The following is a 19,402-nucleotide window of genomic DNA, read 5'->3' as shown; positions in this document are numbered from 1 at the left end:
TGTATATATATTTATGTGTGTTTATATATATGAGTGTATATATATATATTTATGTGTGTTTATATATATGAGTGTATATATATATATATATATATATATGTGCACACACACACAAGTTCTTTACAACATCCTTAAGTGGTAACAATCTTCTCTTGGAGATCTCAAGTGAAGAGGAATCCACTGTCACCCAAGGCAGCCCATTTAGCTTTTGAATATCTTACATTGTTAGGAAGCTCTTCCCCAAGTCTAGCCAAAATCTGCCTCTCTGAAACTTGTACCCATTGCTCAAAATAATTCCTGCTGGGACCCATGTATAACCCCTCTTTCACGTGATAATCTTTTCAATACTCTCCTCATGTATTCTCCCCTACACCTCAATTCATTTTAGGCTACTATTCAAAAAAAATTACAGTGATAGGGGAAGCCATATTCTAGTATCCATGGTTCTAGGCATATACTGAAAACTATGCCCTAGAGAAACATATAGCATGCATAGGCAAGCAAAACAGAACAAAAACAAATGAACAGGAAAATTCAGAGTTACAGGGAAAGCAACAAGGAAATCCAAGAGCATCCCTTGGGAAGCTATAATTGTTCTTGCTCTGCTTCAGGTCATAGGGTTTAGAGCTGGAGGGACTTCAGATATCTCCTTTAACCTCCTAATTTTATAGTTGAGGAAACAGATACATAGGGAGGTTGATTTATTCAATATTATGCAGGTTGTAATGACGCAGAGTCACAATCCCACTTTAGATCTTCTGACTTTAAACCCAATGCTCTTCTTATTACATCATGCTGCCTTTTACTTTGAGGTTCCCCATGGTTGGCAAGATTGTGGGATCAAGCCTCAGGGGACAGGGCAGAATTCCTGGTTAAATGAAGGCAGGCCAGAGAGAGGGTCAAAGGAGCCAGAAGCAAAATTTTTCCTGACTTTCCCTTTCTGTGGGTAGTGCACAATACTAGCTGACCCTGGTGACCAAATGGTAGTAGCTAATATTTGCCTTTAGGCAGGGTCTGAACTGACAGTCTACATTGATATGAATCTATAGAGATGTGGAAAAATTCTACAAGCCAAATGGGATGAGGTTTCAGGACAGAGGAAAACAGGGGAAGGAGATGCTCCCAACTACCTCAGGGCTCATTCACCTTGTCTGGGACAAATCTTGGGGTAAGGCTGTTAGATTTATCCAGCACCTAGCCTTATGTTCAAATAAGCAACCAATAAACCTTACTGATTGACTTACTGGTTGAAATACTCTGTAGCATATTGGGGTGCTGTGATACCCAACTCAGACCTGGTAAAATCACTTAACCTCCCTCTGCCTCAGTTTCCTCATTTGTAAAATGGGGATAATGATAGCACCTACCTCACAGGGTTGTTATGGGATGATAGAAGAAAAGCCCTTTGCAATCCTTAAGGTGCCATTTAAATGCCAGCTAATACCTCCTTCCCAATACCTAAGAATAGGGTTGCATGAAAGTGAAGAGCAAGAATTGTGATTTGACATTCCTCTTCTTCTGCCCCTTTCGGGAAGCCATGGATGGCTATTTTGCCCAGTGCTGGCAGTGAAGGTAACTGTGTTGACTGTATTAATTGAATATGTTGGAGAATACTGTATGGCACTGAAGTGAAACATTTGCATACAAGTCTTGTAGAGAGCCTGATAAGAGTTCCTTATTTTCAAAATGTGGAAATAAAATATAGGTTACCTAGCAACCCTGGTTACCAGGCATCTGGGCAGGGGCTGTTCAATGGAAGTGATGGCAGCAAACTATAGAATAATAAGTTCACAAATGGCTTAGGAGTCAATATTTACTATTAAACCCGTTCAAGAAAAAAAAAATGAGGCTCAAAACTGTGTAGCAAAATCTATAAATTAAATGAACAACAGCAGGTGCCATGGATTAGTAAATGATAAAGGAGTCTATGACACATCCTTTTTGTTTTGGGACCACACTTATGATTTAATTACTATAGGGAATTCCAGATGAGAAAACTCCCTCTACCAATACAGATTGACGCCTGCTCTGAAACCTATAGTATAAATGAGTTGCCTGGGACCCTGAAAGGTTCAGTGACCCATCTAGGGTTACCTAGTCAGCATGCATTACTTATATATCTTCAAAATATGTCTTCTTGACTTTGAAGCATCTTTCTATACACTACCCTATGCTGACCCTCTGATATATTCAGAATATCTCAACTCCTCAAAATGAGTACATAACTAGAATTTACTATAGACATTCTTGAATCTATAGAAGGAGATGGGGGTAGACTATGCCAAACTCTACAAGTATTTTAATTCAAGAGTTTTGGGGAAAGAGGAAACCAGAGGGAAATTACTCCTGAAACAAGACAAATATAAAATAAAAGTGAAATCCTTAACTAGAGAATGATAGCATTCACAGAAACCTTAGATATTGTCTGGCCTCCATTTTCCAAGTAAGCAAGGTTTGGAGAAGTTAAAGTGACTTGGCCTAAGTCAGAGAATGAGTTAGGAGCAGAGCCAAGAGGAGAATCCAGGTGTCCTGATCTTCCCCCAGTCACCAGTCCAATGCTCCTTCATGAATATGGTGTCAATGATGAATGTGAAGTCATAATAAAATTTGCTGATATGTATTTTAAAAAACCTTGGTTGCATCCTTTAGAAAAAAAATTATCATTAAAAGCAAACTTGAATGGATACATTTTCTCTTTGTTTTACTTTGTTATTGATTTCATATTTTATATCACCTTGGTTTCTAAATATATTCTTCCCCCTTTTTTACCCAGAAAGGCATTCTTGTAACAAAGAAGAAAAAGGAAGAGAAAGAAAAGCTGTTCAGCAGACAAAGTCTGGTTATATATGCAATGTTCCACAGCCATAGTCTCCCACCTATGAAAAAAAAAAAAAAAAGACAGGAGATGCATTTTCTCATCTCTTCTCCAAAGTTTGGTTGTTATAAATATAGCATTTGGTTTGAATACATTCTTTTTCTTGACTAAAGAGTAGGAAATGCTGAGAAAATTCTATAAAAACAATTTTCTCAGTCAAATCAGAACAGGACAAACTCTCTTAACCCACCTCTATCTTTTTGTTTAATAACTCTGTTCCAACTCCGGGATATTGTGGAATATTAAATGGGACTATTTTTAATCACAAAATGTTCATTTTGGGGGAAAATTAAAATAATAGGATTATATATTTAAAGCTGTGAAGGGGCCTTAGAGACCATCTAGTTCAACCTCCTTATTTTACAATTGTATCAATTGAATAATCTGTTCAGCTAGTGAGTTCTAGGGGTGTGACTTGAACTCAGATCTAGGCCCAACAATTTATCCACTATAACATGCTGCCTCAGAGATATTTCCTGTGTGTTTTTCTCTTGGGGGTCTGAAATAATATCATAAATTATTTTTGCAGATTTAAAATTTATGCCCTTTGAATCCTACCTGGAAATTTCAATTTCATATTTTTTATGATGAGGGTGCTCATGTGGCCTTTTTTTCTTCTGAGAGAAAGTGGAGCCATACCTCTCATTACTTTTCAGGCTCTAGTTAACTGAAGTAGAGGAGCAAGTTCAGATTTCGAAGAGTCCCTAAAGGTCTGGTCTGCTGAGACTTCAACAAGACAGGTGTTCTAGCTAGATATGGTACCTGTGAGAAGCAGTCTGATGCAGGGAGAAATGAATACTAGATCTGGAGTCGGAAGACTTGAATTCAAGTTCCAACTTGAATCCAAATATCAATTCTGCTATTCACCAATTATGTGACTTAGAAAAAAGAGTCACAACTATTCTGTGCCTCAGTTATATAGCCTTGTACTTTGCACAAAGCACTTCCCAGAGTTATTCTAAGGAGAGCACCAAGAGCTGTTATTTTCATGTCAGAACATGGCTAAGCAGTGAGGGTGTTCTATGTTGTATGATCACTTGAGTAACTTGGGGGTTGTTGCTGTTGTGGCCACACTGGGTAGCACTGTGTGATATTTCTACATTTCAGATGAGGTTTCTAATGTTGAAACATTTACGGTCCCTCCAGTCCTGATTTAGAGCTGGGAGGATCTCAGAGACTACCTTGTTCAAATTCCCTCATTTTACAGATGGGGAAACTGAGGCTCAGAGGAGTAAAGCTACTTGCTCAGAAAACAAACATATAGTAAGAATCAGAGAAAAAAATTGAAATTATGTTCTTCTGGCTCCAAACCCAGCACTCTGTCCACTAAGCCACATTTCATTCTGACTTTCTAGGCAATGGGTCAGTTACTTTCTATATTGAATCCCTATCTCATCCTCCATGGTGATTTTTAAAAACATTTTCCCCTTTCCTTAAGGCCCAAAGTGTATCCTAGGCCTATCCCTGAAGGAAATAATCTAGTCTATGCCTTCACTAACAGATTGAAACCATCTCCTTTGAGTTCTCTTAACTCCTTTTCTCCCATTCCCAACAACTCAGCATCATCATTTGTTTTTTTCTTTTCCCTGGTCACCCATAGAGAGCTATCCCTACTCCTTGCTAAAACGGATCCTTTCACCTATGCCCTTGACCCAGAAGTGTGTTGGTAAAATATTAAACAATTGACTTTCGGGGGGGGGGGGAAAGGGGGAATGTATGCAAGACACACTTCTAAGTTTAATCTGCATAATTAACATTTTTTGCATCACTTTCTCAAGTCTAGACAATCAACAAAACAATAAATCAAATTCCACTTTGTAGTTTGCTGATTTCCAAGGTAAAAATACACTAAAAATTTGACAATTATCTCTTATGAGTCAGCTGCAGCACATCCCTGCCTTGATCCCATCATATTCACCCTCTTCTTTCCCAGGACCTTGCTCAATCAACCATGGCTCATGGGGATCTGGAGTCGGAGTGATGTTTCAGAGAAGGAGTTCTTAACTGTTCATGCCTGTCATAGATCCCTTAGGCCATCTAGTGACTTTGGGTTCCTTGTCACAATAATGTTCTTAAGTATATAAAACAAAATACAAAGGACTACAAAAGAAGTCAATTATATAAAAATATTTTTTTTTAATTCACAGACCTCAGAACCCCCACTATAGAGCTAACGCCATTATTTTACAAATGTCATCAGTAAACTGTAAACTCTAAAATGTGGGTAGTCAACTGAAGCCCACAAAGATGCAGCAATTTGTCAGTGGTCACTCAGGTCAAAAGCAAGGGGGCTAGGATATGTATCTAGGTCACTGACACGAAATACCGTGATCTTCTTTTACACCTTCCCTTGGTGACTTCCTCTCATGTCTCTAACCCCTGGCTCCTTTATATTTGCTTATAAGCATGGCTAGATTTCTCTCTTCTCCTATTCACCTGTCAAACTTCTAGAAAACATTGGCTACTTATCTATAATCAAAACATCCTTTTCTTCACTGTCCAATCTTTCTGCACCCTTTTGCAATATGGCTTTTGTTCCTCTCATTCTCAGAGGTCACAGCTTGCCATTAGAGAAAGATTTCACACTGGTTCTGGAGGCCAAGGACCTAGTCTCAGATCCCACCTCTGACACTTACTACTTTTGTGACCCTAGGTTGGGGGAAAGGGAGGAAGAGAATAAGCTGAGAGGAATTAGGACAATGACATATAATAATTACAAGATTTTGGAAGAAAATAAGTTTAAAAAATTTAGAACTCTTTTTGCTCAATTCAATGATAAATCATGAGCCTAAAAAAAAAAGATGAAATACCTCCTGATAAGGAGGTAATGAAATTAAAATGTAAAGAGTTATACATTTTTAGACATAGCAAATAAGAGATTTTTTTTGACCAGACTTTGCAGCTATATATTGAGGACTTTATTTTTCATTTAAAAAACTGCTCATGGGAAGGGATAGTGGGTAGGACTGATTAATAAAAAAAAAGGAAGGAAGGAAAAAAAACAAAGAAAAGTAAACAAAATGCTATTAAAGAATAAATTGTTCTAGTTTTGATCACTTCACTCTGAATCAGTTCACACAGATCTTTCACGGTTTCTCTGAAAAAAAAAAGGCTCAAAGAAGTTAAATAACTTTGCCAGTCATTCAGCTAGTAGGTGCCAGAGTCAGGTGACTCTGTTACAAGTCTAGAAACTTCCATGGTGGAATTAGAAGTGTTGAAGAGATGTTTTTGAAATTTTTAAATAAAATGGAGTTGGATGAAATTTAAGAACTGTTTGTTACATGTAGTTCAACTCAGGGCTTCTTAACTTGGGGTTCACAGATCTTCAAGGGCTCCATGGATAGATTTCAGGGGATCTGTGAACTTGGGTGGGAAAAATTACATTGTCATTTACAATATAATTGATTTTCTATGAATCTTATAGCTTTTATTTTATGCATTTAAAATGTATTATTCAGAGATGAGGTCTATAGACCTTAGTAGACTTTGCCCAAGGGGTCCATAACACCAAAAAATGGTTAGAGGAACCCCCAGTCTCACTGGTAATCCTAGATAGACACAGCTAGAAAGACAGTGCATATAAAACACTCACTCCAATAACCTAAATAGCATTTATTTAAACAACAGAATTACACTTCCATTTCTAACAGTCCTGATCAAATTATGTAAAGCAATCACTCCTTAAAGGGCTCGGGCAGTGTAACCAATAGTGCTTATCTTGGTTTACATCTGTTAGCCAATATTTGCCCAGCTTGGGGGCTCAAAGCATCAAACAACTACATAATGAATACAAGACCTGCTCTGTGTTTGCACTTCAAGCCTTATAAAGGTTTAGTGGGGTATGATATGCAGAAAAGAAGATAATTTAAAAAGAAAAATAAGCTCTCTTCTTATACCTTGATTGGTAGTGTTTCTTCTCTGGAGCAAATTGGTAGTGACAGCTGGCTTATGTAAGTAGTATTTTATATTAGTAGGGCATTGTTAGTGCTTTCTCCCTCTAGAAATGACTTCCTATTGCCTTTTATTCATTTTGTTTTTGCTTATTTGTGTATATACTATATCCCTCAGTAGAATATAAGTTTCTTGAAGTCTGAGACTACTTTATTTTTTGTCTTCATCTGTAGTACCTAAGACAGTACCTGACATGGTGGGAAAGGGAATAAGCATTTATATAGCTCCTTCCATTTGCCAGGCATTGTCCTAAACACTTTACAAATATTTCATTTTACAAATTTATTTATTCTATAAATACTTTATTAAACATGGAGACTTTTGACCCAGATATGCCACTACCAGGCCACCAGGCCTATGCCTCTAAAAAAAAAGAAAATTATATATACAAAAATATTTCTAAAATAAAATTTAAAAATATTTCTATCAATTCTTTTCAAGATAACCCCAACCTAAAACTAAGAGAATATCCTCCCATTGGGGAATGGCTAATTTTTTTTGCTATATCAATATAATATTATCAATAATTTTATATAAAATGTATATTTATATTTTATATAAATATATTTTTATATATTTTATATAAAATATATTTATATATTTTATATAAATATATTTATATAAAATATACTTATATATTTTATATAAATATATTTATATATTTTATATAAAATTATATATGATTATAATAAAAATTAATAATAGATAATATTATTGTTCTATAAGAAATTATGCAATGTACAGTTTCAGAGGAAACTGGAAAGATCTCTATGAAATGATGCAGATTGAGGTAAAGTAGCACTAGGAGAATAATTAATACAATAACAACACTTTATAAAGGAAAATATCTTTAAGAAAACATTAGAATTCTGATCAATGCAATGATAAACCATATTAAGTAGACAATAAATAAGTAGATGATTCTGGATAAATGATAATTGAATTATTGAAATTAGTCACGTTATTTTCATGGTATCACCTATAATTCATGATGAGTGGTCCCAAATGAAATAAACTGAAGAAACAGCCTCATGTCCATTTAAAAGATGGAAGAAGCCGAGCCCACCTCAAATGAAGTAATTTGCTCCAGTTTGCATAGCAAGTTAATAGGATAACTCAGGTTAGTTCAGGCCTGCACAACATAGGGCCGATGGCCCACCTGTAGCCCATCAAAGGATTTCCAGCTGCCAGTGAAAAATGTAGGGTTGCCACTGTGCACTCTCCTGTTTGTCATGTGACCTGTGGCAACCCACCATCATCAATCTGTCTCTAGGCTAACCTATCTGCAGCTGGAAGAACTTTAGCGTATTTTAATTTTGGCACTGCCAAGTTGTGCAGGTCTGGGTTAGCTCCTTATTCCTTAGTTTGACGTCTGAAAAGACCAAAAAAAAAATTTAAGGGGAGGAAAAGGAATTAAAATGTATCAACAAATATACTTAGTGTGGCCATTTTAATTTCTTTTTTAAACTCCAGAAACCTTGTTCCAAAAATCATTCTGATCAGGAGAATTCCAAACCAGGAAACAAACCTACAAGTAGCATGATTATCTTGGTGTGAGATGGATGTTATCTTCGATTCACTCTTGGTCTTCATGGTGAGAAATAAGGGAAGCATTCTCAGCTCAGAGTCCCATGTGGCCCCAGGGGGCCAGAAGCCCAAGTTTGCCCCCTATGAGCAAATTGTTTTGAGATTTTTCCACTTTCAAAAATGTAATGCTATTTTTTAAATTTGTAGAGAAGGCCAGCACAGTTCAGAAGGAAGAGTGATGGGGCTTGGGCTCGGATCTGGGTTGGAATTCTGACTCCAGAACTTCTAGATTGTGTGTACCTCTCTGAGCTCCAGTCTCTTTCTCTATAAAATTAGTGTAATAATATTTGTACTGCTCACTTTACAGGATGGTAAAGAAAGTGCTTTGTTAGACCCCAAAGTGCCATACAAATGTGCTGCACACTTAAGTAGGTTTTTTTTTTTCTTCTTTCTGCTTAGGGTTGGCACCGACATTGGAACTATATTCACCATGAATGCTGCTGAATTCCGAAAGAGAGGGAAAGAAATGGTGGATTATGTGGCAGATTACATGGAAGGAATTCATAAACGTCAGGTTTATCCAGATGTGGAGCCAGGCTATCTGAGACCCCTGATTCCTGACTGTGCCCCCCAGGAACCAGAGACCTTTGAAGACATCATTAAGGATGTTGAGAAGATAATCATGCCAGGGGTAATGCTTACATTCTGGAAAACTTAAAAAAAAATCAACAAAACATGTATCCTGAAGTATGTCAGCACTGTGCTTGTTTTTTTTTTTTAATTGAATTAACACTTTTCAGGTACTAGATGCTAGGTGGAGAGGCAGTTTTGGCATAGTGGAGAGAGGGATGGTAAATTAGTCAGTCTGGGTTCAAGCCCTCTCTCTCACACATACTGGCTATGTGACTTTGATTAAGTCCTCTAATGGCTCAGTGCACCAGGCAACTTTTTAAGATTAACTTGCAGAAGAGTTATCTCACTGCATTGATAGAATTTCCTGATTAGACATTCTCTATGCCAATGAAATCATAGATCTGTTCCCCCAACCAGAAAAAAAAAAGTGCACAAAGCATTGGAATTTCCTACATTTAGCTGGATTATTCCAACGGAAGTCCTTGGGATGCTTGAGACTTGGGTTCAAGGAATACTGAATGTCTCACACTATACATATGTGCACACATACACAGACATATATATATATATATATATATATATATATATATCATGGTGATGAAGACCTGAAATAGGATGGTTGTCCTGTGAGAAGAGAGAGGGGGACAGAGAAAAAAGATATTGTGAAGGTTAAATCTCTTTACCTGTGTCTTTGTATATATCGTCTATTCTACTGGAATGTTCTCCCTCCATTTCTTAGAATCTAAACCTTCCTTCAAGGTTCGGTTCAAGTGATATCTTCTATAAGAAGCCTTTCCTGACCCCCAAAGTTTTTTGTGATCTCATACACACACACACATGCATGCATGCAAACACACTCCAAATTATTTTCATATATCTTGTACTAACTTGTCTATATGTTGTCTTTCTTACCATAGAACCTAAGTTCCCTAAAGTCAGGTATTTTTGTCTCTTATCTGCTATTTGTCTCATTGTTATTCAAGTCCTCATTTTACAAATGAAGAAGCTGAACTCAGAGATTTAAGGGCCTTAATGCTGCCAGCATAGTGTTAGGTGTATATTAGATGCTTAACCAGTGTTTAGAGAATTGAATTGAATCAACAATTCCTCTACATTTTATAATCTTAGAGAGTTGCCTAGGGAGAGTGAGAGGTAATATGACTTGCTTATGGTGAGATAGCCAATGTGTAGCAGAGACAAGACCTTAATCAAATCTTCCTAACTCCAAGGTTAATCTTCTCTTCAATATACCATGCAACACTGCTTCTGCCTCATAGTACGTCAGTCAGCAAGCATTTATATGTGTAGTGTGTGTGTGTGTGTGTGTATATATATATATATACATGTCATATATATATATATATATGTCGCATGTGTACCAACTTATTTTACAGATGAAAAAGTAGAAAGAAGAGAAGAAAATAATTGTCAGTAAAATATGTGACCTTTGGAAAGACCCTTAAATCTCTGAGTTCAGCTTCTTCATTTATAAAACAAGGAATTGAATACTTTAAATTATTGAAATAAATTATTTGAATAACAATATTGAAGTAAATTATTGAATAACAATAAATTGAATAAATAGGGGGTGGCTAGGTGTCTCAATGAATAGAGCACTGGCCCTGAACTTGGGAGGACCTGAGTTCAAATCTGGCCTCAGTCACTTAACACACACACACACAGTAGCTGTGTGACCTTGGGCAAGTCACTTAACCCCACTGCCCTCCAAAAACCAAAAAATAAAATAAAATAAATTGAATAAATAATAATAATAAATAATCTCCAAGGTTCCTTCCAGCTCTGTAGTCTATGATCTTTGGGAATGCTGATTCTAGGGAAAGTTAATTGGCTAAATACAAGGAAAGCTATTTTCACCTCTGTGGTTACGAGAAATCAGAAATAAAAGGAACCAATTCCATATCTGATTCCACTTGGGATTAAGAAGCAAAGGGTCCACTTCTCCCTACAACTAAATTTCTTCAGGATGGATGAATATTTTTTTAAAGAAATCAGTCATTTATTCATTACAGAAGTTGTCTGTTTATGGAGGAGATGCAAGAAGAAAATGAGGGAAAAAATTTGCAGCGTGAGAACATTGGATCTAGGAAGGAACAGACTTCCATTTTCTGAAGACAACTTTTAGCAACTTCACTTCCATACCAATATATTATTTAAATCTAGAATTGTACATGAAGTAATTTTTGTCTGTCAATTTGAAGAATCTAAGTTAATTAACTTAGTTTGTGTCCCTTTATATAAGACTAATTTGAAGGTTATATAATTCTTTGAAATTCTGTGATTTCTTTATAGTAGGCATTCATATTGGGCATAGATTGAACTGGATTGCCACTTTTTGTGATTTTTTGGGGGTGATTTTGTGATTTTTTGGTGAAATTTTGTGCTCTGTGATTTTTGTAATGAAAGGTTTAGTGGACCAAGAGCCAGAAGAAGACCTGAGTTCTAGTCTTGTCTCTATTGCAAGCTAGCTATGTGACTTGGAGCAAGTCATTTTACCAATCTGGGGCTCAGTTGCCTTATTTATGAAATGAGGAGGTTGTACTAGACTACTTTATAGGTCCTTTCCAGAGAGAGTGAATCTTTTGCTTGTTTGTTTGGGGTTTTTTTGGAGGGCAGTTGGGGTTAAGTGACTTGCCCAAGGTCACATGGCTAGTTTTTGTACTAAGTGTCTGAGGCTGGATTTGAACTCAGATCCTCCTGACTCCAGGGCTAGTGCTCTATTCACTGTGCCACCTAGCTGCTCCAAGAGTGAATCTTTTGTGAATGTGACTTTATCAGTCAAACCACACCAAACAATCCAATCTGTTTGTGGACATTGGTTTTCATGATGGCCAACTAGCAAGTGATAAATTCATTCATGATTCTGGCTATTTCTATAAGACAACAAAACTGGCTGAGAAATCCATTAGTTATTTGGTCAACTACCAGGCACTGGGGACATAAAATAAGAGGGATGCCAACCCTGCCCTGAAGGAACTTATATTCAATATTTCTGACTTTAAATAACTGGATTTATTGATTTATTTTTCACTAAATTTAACATAATATCTGGCTGTTTGGGAACCACGAGTAGATAAGAGTTGTTGGTAACTTTATTCTACATATATTAGATTCAACTCAGACAAGTCTTCCTTCTAAATGCCATTTAAGAACAAGTCATATGTACATAGCACTTTACAAAGTACTTTTTCCCATTTTAAATCCCAAACTTAACAAACATGAATTAAATGAGCACTTTACACAAATTGGTTTTCTCACAAAAACCCTGTAAGATGATTAGTAAAATTATTATTATTTGCATTTTGTAGATGACAAAAAATAAACCTCAGGGAAATTAGACAACTTGTCTGGCATTTTATATCCAATAAATATCAGATTCAAATCAATCCCTCATTTTACAGATGAAGAAATTAAAGCCCTAAGATTTTGAAAGATTTAATTAGTGACTATTGCTGACATAACACTGAGCCATTATGGAATTTGGGTAGTGCATCATCACACAGGTCTTTAGTGAAAAGGCTGGTACTAGAACCCAAATATTCAAATTCTCAGGCCAGTGTTTTTTTTTTTTTATTGCAGCAAAGATCAAATCACATCAGTCTGCTTTGGGGCTGGGGAGAACCCTTCAAGTTTCTTTTTTTTTTTTTTAAATAGATTTCCATTTGACATTTTTGCTTTTGGATGAGCATGTTGAGTGTTTTCTCGAAGAGCTTATGTACATAGACTAAGCTTCTTAGCCACAAAACCTATTTGAGGGAAAGTATGTGGTTAAATATCAGGTAGGAAAAGGAATGAGCAAGACAAAGCCTTTTTCTTTTTATATAGTTGGATATAAGGTCTTGTCTGTTTGGTCAGTTGAAACAGACTTTGAACTTTCAACAAATCCGATATTTTTGGTGTATTTGGCTCCTCTATGAATACTACCACACTTAAGTCACTGTGGATGATGCATTCATTGAAAGCCAGTAAAATGGCTAGTTCCTTAACTTCCAGGCTTACACCCTATTGCTCTGTCCAAGTGCTGATTCCCTTTCTCATCCCTGATGTAAGCCTCAAGTCACTCCCCACTCCAAATGATCCTCCATTCAGTTGCCAAAGTGTTTGTCTGAAGTGCAAGTGTGACCATATCACCCTCCTATTCAATAAATTCTAGAGGCTCCCTATTAGTTACATGAAATCTAGCTTGAAATTTAAAGTCTTTCATAACTTGGTCCCTTCCAGTTACGTAATACTTTGCTCCCATCTACATAATGATCAACAATACAGTGAAACTAGGCTATTTGTAATTTCTCAGACGTGACACTTTATTTGTCACCTTTGTCCTTTGCCCTTGTTTGTCCTCCATGCCTGGATGAACTCCCTCCTAACTTCCAATCCTTAGTTTCCCTAGTTTCCTTTATGAGTCAGCTCAAATATCACGTTCTGCAAGAAGCCTTCTTCAGTCTCCCCAGCTGCTAGAGTCTTCTTCTCTGATATTACCTTTCAATTTCTTTGCATATATTATCTTAAATGTATCTAATTATCTACATCATGTCTCTCCCATTAGAAAATAAGTTCTTTGGAAGTAAGAAATATTTTCCTTCTCTTTGTATCCCCAGCATCATTAAAATTCCTGACCCATAGTAAATACTTAATAAATACATGCTGACTGACAACTTTAAAATGTCTGACCATTTCCCTTATAGGACAACTCAGTTTTAACTGTCACCAATCAATTTCATCAGATGAGTTTGCATCTCCAGTGGTATTAGACTACATGATATAGACACACTTTGGGGTTTGAATTGCAACTTTTCCATTTCTTACCTGTGTGACTTTTGGCAATTTACTTAAATCTCTGGTTCTCAATTTTCACAATTCCCCTCAATGAAGGGTCTATAATACATAAGCTCTAATGTCTCCTCCAGCTTTATATACGTTTCTAACATTTACTGCTTTGTGCTGCCTTTCTTTTTTGAGTATATCTCTTGTTTCTTCACTTAGATTTAAGATACGTGAAGGCAGGGACTGTGTCTTATTTATCTTCTTATTCCACACAGTGCCTTGTAAATAGCAAATAAACTATAAATACAAATTGACAGATTAGACAAGAGCGTAACATATTTCTACTAGTATAAAAACAACCCAAAGCTCATACCCACCGAGGCTATGTTATTAGTGTTTTCTTGGCTTTACAGTTATGTGTGTGTGTGAAAAGTGAAGGATCTGTGATTTTGTCAGCATAGTGACCTCAGGATAGCAGAATGCAACCTGCATATGATAAAACCTAGGGACTTACCTGAGGCCTGAAGAGGTTAGGTGACTTGCCTAGGGTCACAGAGCTTTCAGAGGTGGGATCTGAACTAATGTCTTCCTGATTACAAGCCCAGCACTCTATCTACTGATACCTCCCTTCTCCTTTTGTTCTCTCTGACCTCAGCAAATTAACCAAAGGAACATTTCCATATACATTGTATAGAAGAGAAGAGGAATATACATGAAACTGCAAATTTGCATTTAATACAGCTTGGTTTTTTTTTAGAGAATATTAAAAATTCAACATGTAATTTTCAAAATTGCAGTTTATTTTCTGCAATTCCTTCTGGTCTTCTGTTCTCATAGTTTTGGGAGGGGGTAGGGGTGAAACCCTCCCCCTTCCTCCAAAATATTTTGCACATCACTGTCCAATTAGTCTTGCCCATATACAACTCTTATCCAAATAGTCTCCTGCTCAAAACTCTCCAATGCCTCTCTATAACCTAATGAAAAAAGTCTAAATCCTTTCCTAAGTCTAAAATTCAAGGTTCTTCATAATCTGACACACTCTACCTTTTCAGACTTGTTATACATAGCTCCCCACCATGTCTTCTTTACTTTAGCCATCCTTTATTACTCACTATCTCTTAAATGCAACAATAAAGAGTATCAGATTTGGTAAGAGGACTTGAGTTCAAATTTGGCCTTTCAAGTTGACTACCTATATGACATTGGGCAAGTCATTTAAACTGTCTGGGACTCAGTTTTCTCAACTATAAAGTGAGGGAATTGGACTAGATGATTTTCAAAGAATTCAATCTCAGGTCTTATGGACCTAGACCTTTGTATGTCCTATGAGTGTCTAAAAGAAGCAACACCCATACCTGGGTCTTCAACCTGCCATAGTCACTTTCAACTATTTTATGCAATATTTGCCTCTCTCTACCACCCCCTCCCCCACTTCAGTCCATTCTATAAATTATAACCTGATTGATCATGACACTCCATCATTTTAAAAAATCTTCAGTGGTTGATGTTGGCTAACAGATACAGTTCAAACCTTGTAGGAATATAGATTTAGAGTTGGAAGCAACCTTAGACAAGATACTTAGTTCAACTTTCTCATTTTCCAGATTAGAAACAGAGAACAACAACAACAAAAAGTAATACGTCCACTGTCTCACCGTTTGTAAATATCTGAGGCAGGATTTGAATCCAGGTGTTCCTGACTATAAGTCCACTATGCCAGACTGCATCCTTGGTATTCAAACTTCCTTTACTCCACATGATTTGTGCTAAAGACACTAATTGCTAAGTTGAAGAGAAAGATTACTTCGAGCTAGTATGCCCAGGGAAGACATCACAGAGGGAATGTGGCCAAAAGGGAAAATGAATAGATCCATTTAACTAGAATACAGAGAATATATTTTAAGATAAGACTGGAAAGCAAGGTCTTTCTGTGATGCTCAGCTCTAAATGCCAGGCTAAAGAGTGTGGACTATTAGGCAGGCAATGGGGAACCATTGAAGAGTTTTGAGCACAGTAATTAGAGCTTGGGAAGATTAATTTTCTGGCACTGTGCAAGACTGGTTGGAGGTCATTTAATATTTGGAAGTTTTGCTTATAAAATTCAAGTCAAATTCATAAGGAATTATCTCATGAAGCATTTATTTTCCTTATGTAGTAGAACCTCTTAACAAAACAGGTTTTAGGGGAAAGGATTAGGACCCAACTCAAATGCTACCTCATTCAGGATCTCTTTCCTTATCCACTTCAGTTGCTAATTTCCCTTTGCCCTGAGATCACTGTCTTTTTATCTCATATGTGACCTGTATTATTTATCTCTAAAAATGAAAATTTATCTCTAAAACTTATTTATTTCTGGAAGAAAACCAACTGACTATCTCACTTTGTATTTGTACTCCCCCCCCACCCATGTTTAGCAGTACCTGCCACACTGTAGAATCCTAATAAAGGTTCATTTTGAATTATTTAATTGATTTGTTGGAGAGAATAAACTATAGATAAAGAAACAAGTTAGGAGGCTTTTTACAGTGGTCTGGGAAAGAAGTGCTAAGATCCCAAACCATGGTGCTTAGAAGTGGTCATGGAAAAGACATAATAACAATAACTTGTTATTGTTCAGAATTTCTTAGTCATGTCCAATCTTTATGACCGCATTTTGGGTTTTCTTGGCAAATATACTGAAGTGATTTACCATTTCCTTCTCCAGTTCATTTTACAGATGAGGCACTGAGGCAAACAGGGTTAAGTGACTTGCCTAGGGTCACAGAGCTAGTACATGTCTAAAGCCAGATTTGAACTCAGGAAGATGAATGTTCCAGAGCCCATGCCCAGCACTCTATCTCCTGTGCCTCCTAATGTTACACATATTATCTCACTGTATCTTCACAACAATTCTGAGGAAAGTGCTACTTACTATTCCCATTTTACACATGAGGTAACTGAGGTTGAAAGAAGTTAAGTCATCACAACTAAGCTGACCCAAGGAAATAAAAATATGGTTTTAATTTGCTTTCTTGGACTAATTACAATTTAAATTGCTCTTTTCTTCCCCTGCAGGTAACTCATTGGCACAGTCCCTACTTCTTTGCTTATTTTCCCACAGCCAGTTCATATCCAGCAATGCTAGCTGACATGCTGTCAGGTGCCATAGGCTGTATTGGCTTTTCCTGGGTAAGTATAGTCTTGAGTACTAAGAGTCTACGCTATGTTGGATGTGGCTCTTAGTCCAAGAGGGAAGGCGACAGCTGTTTTCCTCTAACAGTACATTTTAAAAAGCGATACATTTTATTTATACCTTACTTAAGTAGACCTTGGAATGTCACCATATCACTGGGCTCAGGCTCTGTGTCATGGAGCTGTAAAATCATATAGAAGAGGGGTTCTTAACCTGGGGTCCATGTAGCCCTTATCTGAGAATAGATTTGAGAGGTCCTGTGATCTTGGATGAGACAAACATGACACCTTTATCTCAATGTAGTTGGTTTCCTTTATGGAATTATATATCTTACCTTAAGTATTTAAAAACATTACACTGAGAGAGGATCCATAGGTTTCACCAGATTGCTAGAGGGCAACATGATTGAAAAAGGGTTAAGAATCCATGCCTTAGAACCAAATTGTTTTCCTACTTCTATAAACCTCTTTCAATGAGGTTCAAGAACCTAGCCAACTAAGAGTGAATTGGATTCCACAGCACACAGCTGTATGGAGTTTGTTTTTTTCCAGAGAGCATTTTGCTACTTATTTTACTACTACTTTTGTAATGGAAAATATTGCTTGATGAGTGCAGTAGATAGGTACAGAAAAAAGCATTATGTACAATCCATCATGGATGACTGTTACTAGTAAGACTTTATGAAGAAGCGACATTTCATACAGACTTTAAAGGCTGGGTTCAACAGGACCAAAAGAGAAAGGGAGGACATTTTAGTCAAAGGGTAAAGAAAGGTATGGAAGAAGGAAAATACAGAGTACATTTAGGGAACAGGGTGTAGTTAAATTTGTCTGAGTATAGAGTATGTGAGGAAAGCAATTTGTCATAAAACTGGAAAGGAAAAGGAGTGCTAGCCCTTGAAAGACCTTGAATGCCAGGCAAAGGATTCCATTCTTGCACTCTGGCTGTTGGTAGGAAGAAAGATTCATGGGAAAAGAAAGTTTATTTATATGTGGTTCTTTTTCTTATGAGAGATTTGCAGTTTCATTTGGAAAATCTTTCTGGTAACTTGGATACCAAGCAAAGTGACTGATCACACCAGCTTCTCTCTCATCCCTCTTGCACATGTATATTTTTTCTTTCCCCTTCCATGTGAAGTCTTTGGAACTGAAGGGTAGGACATCAGATTATTTCCCAGTTAAATAGTTTCATCTGCAAGACCGGAATATGGATTGATAATATTAGAATAATTGGAAAAGAAAGATAGAAAATGGATTTTTAAAATCTTTTTTTATTTAAACAACACTTCAATGAGAAAAATAGGCATATAAATTATTGAGCACTGTTCGTTACAAATTTACAAATGGCTTACTGGTTAATGCTTTCCCCTCTTACCATAATAGGTTGCAAGTCCTGCTTGCACAGAGCTAGAGACAGTGATGTTGGATTGGCTGGGGAAGATGATCAATCTGCCAGAAGCATTTTTAGCTGGAAAAGATGGAGAAGGGGGAGGAGTGATTCAGGTATGGTGAAGGTGGGAGGTTATAATTGTCTGGATTGCATGATTTTATTCTAAACTTCTGACTTTTAAAGGTGGAAAAGAGACATTAATTTTCTGGGACATTGCCCCTTTTTTTCTTCCAGAAAATAAGAAAATACAATAAGGCATATAACCATAATACCTAAATATTCTAAACAAGGTTGACACAACTGGATCACCATAAGTTTAGACACTTTTGTGTTGTTTCTTCAGTAGTGAGAAACATTTCACTGGATTCAACTAAATGATCTCTTTTTGCAATCAATTAATATAAAAAGAATATATAGCAATAAAAACTTTGTGGGCAGCTAAGTAGCACAGTGGATAGAGTGCCAGGCCTGTAGTAAGGAAAACCTGAGTTCAAATCTAGCCTCAGACAATTACTAGTTGTGTGACCCTGGGCAAGTCACTTAACTTCTGTTTGGCGCAGGTCCTCATCTGTAAAATGAGGATAATAATAGCACCTACCTCCCAGAGTTGTTGTGAGGATCAAATGATAAAATAATCATAAAGCAACCAACATAAGCCTCCCAAGGTCTTCCTTTATAGAGGGCTCAGAATATTTTTTAAATTAAAAAAAATATTTTTTTTTAGCTAGCCTCATTTGTTATCAGCTGCTGTGCTTGGCTTCAACTCCATAAATATCATTTCCCCTCACTGGGTGCTCTCTGGTGGAACCCTTTGCCCCCTTTTGTGAATTATATTCCCCCATTAGATTATAAGCTCCTTGAGGGCAGGGACTGTCTTTCTTTTTCTTATTTGTATCCCCATAGTATTTAGGAAAGTGCCTGTCATATAGCAGACCCAATAAATGCTTCTTAACCATTGACTGTACCTCATGTAAAATAAGGGGGTTAGAAGAGACCATTTTTAGAATTCCTTCCAGCTTTAATTCTATGATCCTTTGTGATTCTATGACTTTATTGTCAGGCATGAAGATGGT

At 36.7% G+C, this 19,402-nt stretch overlaps 1 protein-coding gene across 1 annotated transcript in view; it reads left to right on the top strand.

Moving 5' to 3' along the window:
• DDC (dopa decarboxylase) overlaps nucleotides 1-19,402 on the top strand; it is a 121,014-nt gene that overhangs the window by 26,090 nt on the left and 75,522 nt on the right. Inside the window, exons 2-4 of the mRNA XM_069084513.1 lie at nucleotides 8,813-9,044; nucleotides 16,823-16,936; nucleotides 18,323-18,442. Coding sequence (XP_068940614.1) covers nucleotides 8,844-9,044; nucleotides 16,823-16,936; nucleotides 18,323-18,442 — 435 coding nt within the window. The 5' untranslated portion in view covers nucleotides 8,813-8,843. The remainder of the gene's footprint in view (nucleotides 1-8,812; nucleotides 9,045-16,822; nucleotides 16,937-18,322; nucleotides 18,443-19,402) is intronic.

This window comes from Petaurus breviceps, unplaced genomic scaffold, assembly GCF_028583685.1.
Source record: "Petaurus breviceps papuanus isolate PSGF00001 unplaced genomic scaffold, PetGlider_PUasm1.0 174, whole genome shotgun sequence".
NCBI lineage: Eukaryota > Metazoa > Chordata > Mammalia > Diprotodontia > Petauridae > Petaurus > Petaurus breviceps.
This window is presented reverse-complemented; position numbering and strand designations above follow the sequence as displayed.